Below are 13132 nucleotides of genomic sequence, written 5' to 3'. Positions count from 1 at the left end.
ACACACACACACACACACACACACACACACACACACATTCTCTCTCTCTCTCTCTCTTCTGTTCTCCCAGCACTCCCTCCTGCCTTGGCTCACCCTCCCCTGGACTCTCCTCATCCTGAAGGCTGCCCCAGGATCGTACTCTGCCCCCAGCGCCCAGTGTGCCTCCCCAGGGTGTGTCTGCTCAGGTCTGGGTCTCCATCTATCCATCATGGGTGATGGCAATGCTTTCCCATGGAGTCCTTGCCCCCCTCATCCTGGAGGCTGCCCCAGGATCGTTCTCTGCCCCCAGTGCCCAGTGTGCCTCCCCAGGGTATGTGTCTGCTCAGGCCTGGGTCTCCACCTATCCGTCAGGGGTGGGGGCAGTGACTTGTCACTCCTTCCTGCGCCTGTAGCAGATGTCCGAAACAGAACATGTCCGCGGTAGGGGGCTTCCCTCAGGAGCTGAGGGAGCAGTCTGGGCCTGAGCCCTGGCTCACCCAGAAGGAAGAGCCAAGACCAAGGTGCCAGTAGGGTCTCGCTCCCCACTCCCCAGCAGAGCATCTGTGCGTTGTCAGCTGAAGCTCCCCGGCTGTCTGTAGCCATGTTCCATTGTTTCAGGCTGGCTAATTAGACATCATTAAACACCAGGCTCCCTGGCTGCATGGGCTGAGCCCAATCCTGCCCAGCTGGGCTGGCTTCCTCTCCCAGACACCTCAGCCTCTGCAGGGCTCTGTTCCCAACCCCATGGGCCAGCTCTCCCTGCTGCTCCCCACTGGGCTCACTCCCTGTGGATCTGACCCTCGGAGGCCATCACTCTTGACAGTCATACTCCAGATGAGGGGGACACACAGGGAGGCCTTGGTGGCTCTCCAGGAAACAGAACAGTCTGTACCCATGTGAGTAAGGTCAATCAGTTCAGTGTGAAGAACCACACGTGATTCGCCAGCGGGTAAGCACAGCAATTCTTTTCAAGATCCTAGGCCAGCTTTTCCCTGCCCCACGGTGTGCTTCTGGGATGACTTCACCTGCACTAAGTTGGTGTTAATTAGTGAAAATTATCTAACGCAAGCTCATTTTAACATTAGCTTAAAGCTAAACATAATTAGGAAGATAAATCAGCTGCTAAAAAAAAATCCAATGAAGATACACAAACGATTTTTTGGATCATCTGCTGGTTTGGGTTACTGGCCTCAAGCTCTCAGCACTCTGCAATATGTGGGCAGAGCAGGGCAGGACTCAGGGAACATCTGCTGAGGAACTTCTTGATGGATCCATCAGGGCAAGACAACTGGAGTTGGCAATTTGCCTGGGGAGGTTCTGAGAAGCATCAGGATAACTGTGTGGCCGGTGCCAGGTGATATTACCTGGGAAGGCTTCCCCAGAGATCCAAGTTGAGAGTGCAGAGAGGGGTGTGGTTGGTGAAGGGGGGCAGGAGGGCATTTGGATGATGTAAACAGTGTGAGTACATGCGCTCCCAGGCCTTCGGCGTTGTACGCACCCTGTCCTCTGCCTGCCCTAACCAGTTGCTGCTGAGTCAATTCTGACTCATGGCAACCCCATGTGTATCAGAGTAGAATTATGCTCCATAGGGTTTTCAATGGCTGATATTTTCGGAGTAGGTCACCCGGCCTGTCTCCCAAGGCACCTCTGGGTGGACTCGAACCGCCAACCTTTTAGTTAGCAGTGAGAGCATTAACCATTTACACCACCCAGGGACTCCAAACCAGTTGGTTGAGTCGATTCTAATTCATAGCGACCTCATGTGTGTCAGAATAGAACTGTGCTCCATGGGGTTTTCAACGGATGTTTTTTTTGGAAGTAGATTACCAGGTCTTTCTGGGTAGACTTGAACCTCCAACCTTTCATTTAGCAGCCAATCTCGTTAACCATCTGCACAACCACCCAGGGACTCCATGCCTGCCCTCCCCTCCCCTAGCTAGCTAAATCAGCTGTCAATTCCATTGGGAAGGCTCTGCTCACCTGGCTGCTGCTTTGCTCGGGTGAGGTGCCCCTGCTTGCTGGGCTCACCGGGAGCGGTACTGGAGCCCAGTGGATGAAAGAGCTTGAGCCTAGGAGTCACTCATCTCAGTTCCCACCTAGCTCCACTATTTGCCAGCAGTATGACCTTATCCTCTCTGACCCTCAGTTTCCTCATCCGTAAAACGGAAGGCTGCTGAGTTGTTGCGAACATTGAATAAAACAATATATTTTAAAAGGGCTGGCATATGGCCGGCACTTAAGTACTTGATAAATAAAAGCCACCAACAGTCCCTTCCCCCTGTATTGTAATTTATTTTCTTTTTATCTCCCCTATTAGACTTAGGGCAGAGGCCATATTTTATTCCTCTGCAAATTTCTGGCACCTGGCGCATAGTAGGCTCTTGGTAACACCTGCGGAACAAATGAACAAATGTGGAATCTCCAGGCAGTCAGAAAGCGGCCAAGCCGATTTCCTGGGGTGGGGAGTTAAGGACACTCACAGTCTGTCCTGGAAGATTCACAAAAAGGTAGAGTTTTGGTCCCCACCCCGGCCCCCACCATTTCTGACTCAATGCTGAAAACAAAGCAAAAGGAACACTTCTGGCGCCTCCCACACGCCCAGCCAGTCCAGCCAGGGGCTGACAGAATGACCAAGGCACAAGCTGTGCCGGGGATGAGCGTACAGATGAGTGGGAAAGCCGGGCCAGGAGACAATAGTTAGAAAAGCCACAGACTATTTTCCAGGGATCATCCACAGACTCCCCAGATTTCAGAGCAGGAAACAGAAAGCTACAAAGGCAGCAGCAAAGGCTGACTGACTGGTCAAAGTGCCTGGGAGGCAGGGGAGGGAGGCCACGGTGACTCAGCCTGCCCTGGTGGGGGAGGAGGTCTTGGATAGTGCCGGCAGCAGAGGCAGGCGGTCAGCCAGGACCCGTGCCTGGCTGGTTGGTTTTCTGCCCTGCTCTCCCCTCAACCCAGCTTGGACTGGAAGCCTGCCCTAGATCAGGCTCCGCTTTGTACACGCGGAGAAAAGGGAGGCAGGTCTGGCCCCCAGCCAAGGTGGGGCAGTATCCCGGGGGGTGAAGCTGTGGGGGAGCTGAGGGTGGCCGGGCTGGGAATCCCATCAGGGCCCCAGGGGGCCAGAAAGTGGCCACTAAGAGCACAATATTGATCCCGGGAAGCTACCTAGATCCTGTGTCCCCGTGACACCTGCACCCATACGGATTGGAGCAGCTGGCAACTGTGCATGTCTGTTTCCTGAACTAGTCTATGAACTTCCCAGGGCCTGGCTGGCCACAAATATACTTTGAATGTTTCTGGAAGTTTTAGAGGGAAGAGGTGACCCCAGAGGGCAATCCCCAAGGGGCACCTGCATTTGTCGCAAGAAACAAGCCTGAGGTGGAATCCCAGCTAGCCTCTAACAAGTTTCATGATCTCGTGCTTTCTCTGAGCCTCAGGGGAAAGGCCACTTCCCTTGCAACGTGTGGTGGACTGAATTAATTACAGGCAATAACATGCATAGCACCTCTCTCTCAGCAATGTTAGCGCTCCTAACAGAAATCCCTTTAATCTGCATGCATTACTCAATTTCTCCATAGTGCTTTCTGCTAGCCTTGCATTCAATCATCAGAGCAATCTTGTGAAAGTATTCAAGACAAATTATCCCCATTTTACAGATGAAGAAATAGGGTCTAGCAAGGTCAAACGATTTGCCCAAGATCACCCAGTAATCGCGGAAAGGGAGAACCAGAGCACCCAGGTCTCCCGGCTCCCAGCCAAGCATTCCTTCCCCTGGCAGTGGCCTGGGCCTCCTGAGAGGCCCTACAGACCTGCCTTTGCTGCCCACAAAACTGAGAGAAGGTTATGAAAAAGGCACCCATTTTTCAGGGCATCCTCCACAAAGGAGCTGAGGTTGTCCTTTCTCCTCGCCAAAGAGGGAAACACAGCCCGAGGCCAGGATGACATCGGGGCTCAGTACTGGCCCCAGTCTCCTGGGCCTCCTCCCCCAGTGAGAGAAGAAAGGAACTTGGGCAGTCACTTTCCACACCGCCCTCGGGCTCTTTGGGCTGGGCCTGTGCAGTGGTCAGGCCCTTCTGGGTGACTGTACAGGGTCGTGCCCTCAGGGGATCCCCAGATTAGGCCCCTGAACCTTCCTGTCCAGTCTCTCTCTGCCATTGCAGACACCAGTGAAGGCCCTGGACTGAGGATTCAGATGCCACAGTTTCCTGGAGACAGCTTGGAGTCAAACAGACAGACAGACAGTCACCCTGACAAGTTGCCACCACCAATCAAGGCCAATAGAAAAACAGAGAGGAGCGGAGCAGTGGGCAGCTGCTCTCTTCCTACTCAAAGAAGGAAACAGGAAACATACATGCACACACAGGCCCTCCAACCCTACCAATGACAGGCAACTCTCAACTCAAATCTACTGGCCAGGGCAACCCCACTTCCTGGGAGGAAATTTCATGGCACTTCCCTTCCCTGCTCCCTGAAAAGACAGACAAAGCAAAGTTACTTTCCAGGACAATTAACATTTGTATGATACTCTCTGGAGTCCCTTGATGGTGCAAAGGTTAAGGAGCTAGGCTGCTAAACAAAAGGCTAGCAGTTCGAGTCAATCCAGAGGTGCCTCAGAAGAAAGCCCTGGCAATCTACTTCCGAAAAATCAGCCATTGAAAACTGTAGACCACCGTTCTACTCTGAGACACACTGGGTCACCATGAGTTGGGGTCGACTTGATGGCAACTGGTGGCAGTGGTGGATGATCCTTTCTAGGTGTCCTCAGCTTTCACACACAGTTTCCCCCTTGGTTTTCACAACCAGCCAGAAACCTAGGTATTATCTTCCCTGTAGGGAGGAGACTCAGAGATTTGCCAGAGGGAACACAGCGAGTATGTGGCCAAGTCAGGATAGAACCTGTGACCTTTCCACTTCAGAGCCTGTCACTTGTGCTGGACATGAAGCAGTGTTTCTTGCTCAGGTCTTCCAGCTCCTAGGGATCAGTGACTGTGTGTACAGGAGAGTCCAAATCCAACAGCCACACACAGGGCTTGACAAGGACGCCTGGACAGGCTTGAGCAAGATCCCACAGGGCTGCCATAAAAACCAAATCTGCTGCTGTCGTTCCCACTCATAGCGACCGTATAGGACAGTAGAATTGCCCCATCTTTCTCCCACGGAGGGCTGGTGGGTTCCGACCCCTGACCTTTCAGTTAGCAGCTCAGCACTTTAACCACTGCACCACTAGGGCTCCCTGGAGCTGCAGCTGTGCCATTATCCACCAGCCTTAATGGGACAGAGGCTCTGGAATTGCCCGGTGCCTCTGGAACAAAACTTATGTGGATGGGTCACTTATAGAGAGGAAGAAGGTTAGGCTGAGGGGGTATGTGGGGTCTGTGGTCCCCTAGTTGCCCAGAGAGGCCCCCTCTTTGCTCTGCACTCTGCATGGGAACCGGAGGGTAAGGATGGGAGCCCGTGGCAGGAAAAACAAAACAATGCAGTCTGTGCATTTAAATCAGGCTTTTAAAAAGCAGCTCAGAGGCTCCTGGATAAAGTCAAACTGTCCTCTGAGACGAAAGGGGAGGAGAATGAGGAGAGGAGGTGGTGAGGCATTAGGAACAGATTGAGAATTGGGGGCACAGAACTGGGCAACATTTCCTTCTGTTATACATGAGATCACCATGAGCTGGAACTGACTCTGATGGCAGCTAACAACTCAGACGAGGTGGTGAGGAGGCTAATGAATGCGTTCTCAGACTCTCAGATTTCACAAACCAGTAACATTTTTAATATGTAATTTTCTTTTTTTTGGTAGCAGCTTCATCTCTAGATCCCAATGCCCAGCACGGTGCCTGGAGCGGAGAAGGTGCCGGGACTGTGTGCTGGATGTGGCTGAATGAGGGAAGCACCGATTGGGGCTAGTGGGGAAGGCAGTGTGCTCTACTGCAAAGCCGAGTCTCCTGGGGAGGTAGGCGTATGACTTCAAGGATTTGCCACACCTCCTGGGCATCTGGATCCCAGCCGGTCACTCTCATAGCTACTCAGCCCGGGAGGCCAGGCCCCTAGTCTGGGGCCTTTCCTCAAGTGTCTGATCCACCCCCACTCCTCACTCAACCCAGTGTGCAGCCTTCTCTCTGCTGCCAGACACCTTGTTACATTGGGGATTAAAGGAGCCCCCTGGTAATGTGCAATTCAGCAGGGGACTTCTCCAGACACCTGCTTCTCCAGAGGGATGGGCGGCCAATATGAGGCAGTTTTCAATCATTTAAACAAACACTTGACTACCTGTGACAGCCGAGGCCACACTGGGGCCCTGCAAAGGAGGCCAAGAGGAGTACAACAGTCTCTGCTCTCCCAAAGCTTCCAGTCCAGGAGGAGGATGATGAAGCTCTCACAAAGCTAGCTGTGTGCTACATAAATTGGGACGCACAAGAGGCCGTGTCAGAGAACAAAACATTACCTTTGGATCAAGAGTTTGGTAAAGTGCCAGGGAAGAGGTGGCATCTGAGCCAGGCCATGAAGGAAAGAGGATAAACATGTCAAGAGGCAGAGACGGGGCTGGGGATGGCCTGGCCACCAACTCCACTCTTTCTGCAATCCACCAGGTGGTCCTATTCCACTAGCTACAGGAATAAAAAGAGCAGCTACTAGTTAATAATAGCTACCTATTACAACTCCCTCTCCTGGGTTGTTTTTATAATCTTCACGGGGGTCAGTGGTAATCCTGGTCAAGGACCCAGAGAAGCTGTGTACTCTTCTTGTCCCTGGTCTAAAAGACAAGTCATTCCACTCTTTCAGACCTCAGAGGGCTCTTCTGTGGAATGAGATAATACCCTGCCTTACATGGTCATTGAGGCTCAGAGGAAATGGGTGTTTGTGGTAAACTATGAAGAGCTGGGTAGCTGGTACATTTGGGCGTGGGGCCCACGAATGCAGGAGTCAAGAGTCAGTCGGGGGGGGTGGGGAGGGAGCAATAAGTTTTCCTCTGTTCCTGAGGCTCTCCAAACCTGCCCACAAAAAAAACCAAACCCATCGCCGTGGAGTCAATTCCAACTCATGGTGAGCCTACATGTTAGAGTAGAATTACTCCATAGCATTTTCTTGGTGTGATCTTTACAGAAGCAGATCGAGAGGACTTTCTTCTGCAGTGCCGCTGGGTGGGCTCGAACCACCAATCTTTAGGTTAATGGTCTAGCTCAAACAGTTTGCGTCCCCAGAGACTTGCTCAGTAGCCTTAAAAATGGAAGCTGCTGGTCACAAGGGAGGTTGGGCGTGAGGATGGGTGGATGGCTTTGTGCAATCTCACCCTCCCTGCTGAGTTCAGACTTGCCTGTAGACAGGTCTTCCCCATCAAAGGTCCTGCCCTAACTGGGTTTAGGGGCTGGGTTAGTGCCCCTCCTGCCACACCCTCTGTCAAGCACTCATCATACTATGTTATAATGATGGCTGAGCAGACTATTGGGCTAGTTAAGAGCAGAGATGTGTTTTATGTGTCTGTTTTCTACTTAAGTGCTAACTGTCAAGCGGCCAGAAGGACGCACAATGCTTCCTAGTTCCGCCCACCCAAATTGCGGTTGTTTGGTCCTCTTACTCTGGCTTTGTAAATAAGAACCAAGAGATCCCCCGTCTACACAGTCTTGCTTTTAAGACCACTCCTTGGCAGTTACAATGATCTTAGTGGCCCAAACATCAGCAAGTTGCCCTGGTCTTCTCTGTGAGCAACGGCCAGGCCAAGGGACTCACTTCTGGGTCCCTGAAGGTACCCTTTCTGCCTAAGGTTTAAACAGAAAAAGTATACCATTCAACGACACTAAAATAATCAGATAACTCAAGGGGATTAAAAAAAAAAAAAAAACCAGCAAGAAAAAACCCCACCCCGCAAGTGAACATAGCAGAGTGTTTGAATGCCGGTTATCCAGACCGGGCCTAGGAAGGCTTTCTGCCATCTGCAGAGGCCCAGAGAGCAGAGAACTGAGACGGACCTCCTCAAAGGCCTTCATCAAGCCCACAGGGTCCCACCTCCACAACCTGGGTGGTTTTCTCACCGGTCACCACCCTCAGCCCTTCCTCCCCAATCAGTATTTTGAAAGTGTCCCCGTAATTAGGCTCCTTTCTCCTTGCCATGCAGTCGATTCCCAGTCATGAGGACCAGGTGTGGAATCTCTCAAGTCACAGCAACTCCCCCTGGGCCTCAGCTCCTGACTGTCACTTGGGAATAAAAAACGATGCCACCTCACAAGGTTATTCCGGGTTTTAAATGAGATAAAAAGCAACAGTGTGTGGCACAGTCCTCATGTGAGCATGTCTCTGTGCCTCCCGTCCACGCGGTCACTGTGTCTCTGCACATAAACCACCTCACACTGTGCCCTACCCAGCCTCCAGTCAGCCAGGCTCTGACAGGAAACAAAGGAAACTCTCTCCCACAGGGTGAAAAGGAAAAAGGAAGACTCTAATTTACTGGCCATGGAGGGTTGCTTGCCAGTTGGACAAGCAGGGTTGGGGGAGGGTCAGGCAGTGGCAGTCTGAGGGCATAGCTGTGAGAGGAAAAGCTAGGGATCTGGGTCCTTGTCCTGGGTCTTCCTATAACCAACCAGATGACCTTGGGCAAGCCCCTTTCCTTCTCTGTGCCTCAGTTTCCTCACCTGTGAAACAGGGACAAGCTCTCTGTCCTACCTACTTGATGGGGTCTTTGAGAAGAAGATACTGTACAGACGTGAGGGGCAGTGATTCAGAGTGGCAGGATGGGGGCACAGAGGGCCTGGGAGTTGGGGGGAGGTGCACAGAACAGAGTTAGAAGCTGCTTTTTCCATGGGGTGGTCATCGGCCTTGGACCCAGTCTTAGTACTCCTATACCAGGCCCCACACAGTACTCAGCTCCACCATGACAACTCTCTCTTCCAGCCAGTCAAATTTCCTTGCTTTTCTACAGCAAACGTGTCAACGCGCCTGCTCCTGACTCTTAACCAACAAATTGCCCAGTCTACTTTTCTCTTCCCTTCCAAGCCTGCAATTCAATTCCCTCAGGATGCTGTCTCAGACTAGGCACATCCAGCCTCAAAAACTCTTTTTCCCTGTCTGCAGATCCCCCAGCATGTGAGTAAGTTCTTGAAGGGCAAAGGCCGCAGTTTATAGCCTTTGTATGGCTAGTGCTAGCACACAGCAAGCACTCAGGAAATAACTACTGGTTAATAGGTCTATGGATGGTGCAAGCGGTTTGCACTTGACTACTAACATAAAAGATCGGCGGCAAAGCCACCCAGCGGCACCATGGAAGAAAGGCCTGGTGATCTGCTTCTGTAAGATTACAGCCAAGAAAACCCTATGGAGCAGTTCTACTCTGTAACACGTGGGGTTGCCATGAGTTGGAATCAACTCAAAGGCAACGAAGTTTGTTTGGTTTTAAATATGTATATGTTATTCGTTCACAATTGTGTAAGTTTCTGCTGTTAGATATTTAAAGAGACAAGAAGATCCCATGACACAACAGTCCTATCCTACCATTCCACATGGGACTAACCCGTTGAACCCATTGCTGTCAAGTCGATTCTGACTCACAGTGGACCTACAGGACAGAGTAGAACTGCCCCATAAGGTTTTCAAGGAGCGGTGGGTGGATTCGAACTGCTGCCCATTGGTTAGCAGCCTGAGCTCTTAACCACTACACCACCAGGGCTCCAAAACCAAACCTCTTGCTGTCAAGTTGATTCTAGCTCACATGGGACTAGAAGCCTCAATTGGCAGGGGCCTGAGCCCGACCCCTCCCTTTTATAACAGGGATACACAGCCTGAGATGGCCAGGCTAGCTTCACTCAAACTCCTTGCCTTAATCTTACTGCACCAACACTTCAACAGCAGGGCAGGGTGGGTCAGTGGTTAAGAGCAAGGGCTTTGGTATCTGAATCCCAGCTTAGCCACTTAACTAGCTACTTGACTTTAGGCAAGTAACTTAGCTGCTCTAAATTCTGATTTCTTCTTCTCTAAACATAAGGAAGTCCCTGGGTAGTGCAAAAGGTTAACATGCTCAGCTGCTAACTGAAAGGTTGAAGGGTGGAGCCCACCCAGAGGCTCGTGGGAAGAAAGGGCTAGAGGTCTACTTCCTGAAAAATTAGCCATTGAAAACCCTATGGGGCACAATTCTAGTCTGACACACATGGGGTTACCATGAGTCGGAATCGACTTGACAGCAACTGGTGAACGTAAGGAAAATACCTATCTCACTCGGTTGTTGTAAACAGTGAATAAGAAAAGGCAGATAAATCATTAGCACAGTAGCTGACCTATTTAATGCTAAATGAATTGAGGCTTTGTTAGTATTACAGCATGAGACTTGACCCCAGCTGCAGCCTGCTGCACATTATTGTCACCCACTTCCCTTTCCCCTCCTCTGTCTTCAAACTTGCTTTTCTCCTCTGCAGAATGCAATATACAAAGAAAGCTCAGTCAGACAAGGAGGAATTACTTAGAGAGGCAGGGTGGAAACAAGGACAGTGAAAAGTTAACCCTCGCTTATAGCTGCCAGTTTAGCCAACAACCTAGATCACACCTTCCAGGGAGAAGGGTCTCATCACTGGTGTTCCTGGGTTAATCTTCCCTCCTGCATGGGTAATGGGACTCTAACTACTCATCGAGTTGATTTAGTATGGTGAACCCAAGCCACTCCTGTAGTATATTCTGCACTGGCATGAAAGGCTGCTGGTATTTCTTAACAAATCTCAGTGTAGGGAGCCTGATTTAGCAAATAAAAATAAAGGATGCCCAATTAAATTTGAATTTCTGATAATCAACAAATACTTTTCTAATGCAATTTTTTTTTTAGTATTTAAAAAGCATTTGTTGTTTATCTGAAATTCAAATTTAACTGGACGTCCTGCATTTTATCTGGAAACTCTACCCAGATACCCCTACCTGAGGGCACAGAGTAAAGCTTAAAATCTTCCCCCTGCCCCCACAATCTACTAGTCCTGCCAGTAGTCTAATCAGCCACCCTGGAAGTGTCTTTTCCTTTCAATCAAGCAGAGCTTATGTGGTAAGTGGAAGTTTTTTCCTGAGCTGCTCGGTCCAGCCACCTGCCTCCTCAAAATGCCTAGTACAGTGCCAGGCACATTCGGGTGCTCAAAATACATTCCCTTATTCACTCCAGACTGCTTGAGCTCTAGTACCTGGGGGCGGGGGGGGGGGATGAATGTGAGGTGTGAGGCCTGCCTTGGCTCTGGGGGGCTTTCCAGAGAGGTTGGGGTGAGGGTGTCCCCATCCCCACTTCCCGGGGTTTTTTTGAAGATCAAATGAGAAAATGGCCACGGAAGTGTTTTGTAAATCACTGGGCAGCCCATAGGTTATTATGGAGTGGCCCAATTTACCACAGGGCCGCAGCTCCCACTCTTCCAGTAAGGAGAGGGCAGCCACAAGGAAATAAAAACAAGGGGAGAAAAGCCAGCGCCTCTGGACACTGTCATAAGGATGACTAACATCTGTCCAGCACCTTGTAACTTGCCAAACACATTCACATCCATCCGCTCTGGAGGCCTCACCACAGGCCCACGAGGTGAGGGCTGTCAGGGTCCAGTTTCCAGAAGGTTGTGAGGGCCGCTGGCCCAGGACCAGGCTCTGAGGTGGGGCCTGGCCCAAGGGGCCTGCGGGTGGGGTCCCATACAGCGGGGTCGAGACGGGGCATACCTTCTGGGCCTGTTGGACCATCTGCCTGACCACCTGCTTGAGGTGGGGTGCCTTCTCCTCCTTGGGGGGGTGGGTGAAGAGGGTGACACGGCTCAGGCCGCGGTAGAAGCGGGTATCAGTCCAGCCCAGGTCCAGCGGGGGCACCTCGGTGTCGGAGCGGTCGGGCCAGTAGACCAGGGACTCGGCGGGCTCGCCCGCAGCCTGCGCCGGGGCCTTGGCCTTGCTCTTGCCACGGGCAGGGGCGGCATCCTCGTAGGGGCTCCAAGCGGCGCGGAGGGCCTGCCGCTCCTGGCTGGACAGGAAGTCCCGCAGCCGCTCTTTCTGGACCCGCTCGCTGTAGGCCTGCTCGCCGCCGCCCAGCAGCGCCTCCAGCGCGGCCCGCCGCCGCTCGCAGTAGTAGAAGGCGGCCTGCGCCTCGGTCACCCGCTCGTTCACGTGCGCCTCGTCCAGGCAGCTCAGCTGCGACTCGGCCATGGCGTCCCGGCCGCCCGCCTCAGCCCCTGCCCTCGGCCCCAGGTCCCACAGCCGCACCTGGAGCCGCTGAGGGGCGGGGCGCCTCACCTGGCCGGGAACTCGGCCGAGGCCCGCCCCACGACCGCGAGCCAGCCAATCCGCGCCGGCCCGACGCGGGCGCGGCCGTCGGGCGGGGACAGGCGGCCACGCCCCCTCCTCCGCCGGCGAGAACGGCGCGGGAACCTTGGGTTGTCCTTCGCGGATGCCGCCGGGCCTGGGTTCCAGAACTAGGCCGTGGTGAGACTCACGAGCGGCCCCCGGTCCACTCCCTCCTCTGGGCCTGACTCTTCAACTGGGGAAAGGTCAGCAACCTAATCCTTCCCGCGGCCGACCCCTGCTAGGCCGGTCGCGTGAGCACTTTTTTTAACCCCCTGCAGGTAGGGCCCCGAGCACGTGGTCTGGCCCGGGCGCCTCGGGGCCACCGATCTGACCATCCCTCGTCGAGGGTCTAGGGCCCTACAAGAGCTTGCCGAGCCGGCGGTGGTTGGACGGATTGTGACGACTGGGCAGGGGGCGGTCGGTGTGTGTGCGCGGAAAGCTAATGAAACCCTCGGCTCACCGCCCACGCGCCCCATTTCTGAGACTAGAGGCCAACAGGGGCTGTCAATCCAACACCTTCACCACTATAAAAATTTCTTAAAAAAAAAAAGAAAAGCCACCCAAACACAGAAAGGAGGTAAGCAACTGTGCTGGAATTCCCCCCCCCCCCATTTTAAGGGGAAGTGTTGTGTGTGTGTTTGGGCAAGAGAGGCTGCCAGAGGCCTGATTACTGTATTAGTGATTTAAAATATATGTTTGAGTTCAGGGAGGGAAGCCGCGTATGCACACACACACACTAGCAGCGGCGGTGGCAGCAGCTCTGCTGTTTCCCATTGGATTAAATACAATCTTCTTAGTCATGAACATATTATTTTGTTCATGTGCTGCTGTACAATTTGATTCTCCACATTCAAAATATTTTCAGATCATAGCAACCAAAGGTTCACAT

At 52.6% G+C, this 13132-nt stretch overlaps 1 protein-coding gene across 1 annotated transcript in view; it reads right to left on the bottom strand.

Moving 5' to 3' along the window:
- FAM83F (family with sequence similarity 83 member F) overlaps nucleotides 1-12184 on the bottom strand; it is a 34255-nt gene extending 22071 nt beyond the window's left edge. The window contains exon 1 of the mRNA XM_004373882.2: nucleotides 11632-12184. Within this exon, the coding sequence (XP_004373939.1) occupies nucleotides 11632-12105 (474 nt within the window). The 5' untranslated portion in view covers nucleotides 12106-12184. The remainder of the gene's footprint in view (nucleotides 1-11631) is intronic.
- Nucleotides 12185-13132: the final 948 nt, after the last annotated feature.

This window comes from Trichechus manatus, unplaced genomic scaffold (genome assembly GCF_000243295.1).
Source record: "Trichechus manatus latirostris isolate Lorelei unplaced genomic scaffold, TriManLat1.0 scaffold00027, whole genome shotgun sequence".
Lineage (NCBI taxonomy): Eukaryota > Metazoa > Chordata > Mammalia > Sirenia > Trichechidae > Trichechus > Trichechus manatus.
Note: the sequence above shows the minus strand (reverse complement) of the source record. Positions and strands in the feature narration are given on the sequence as shown.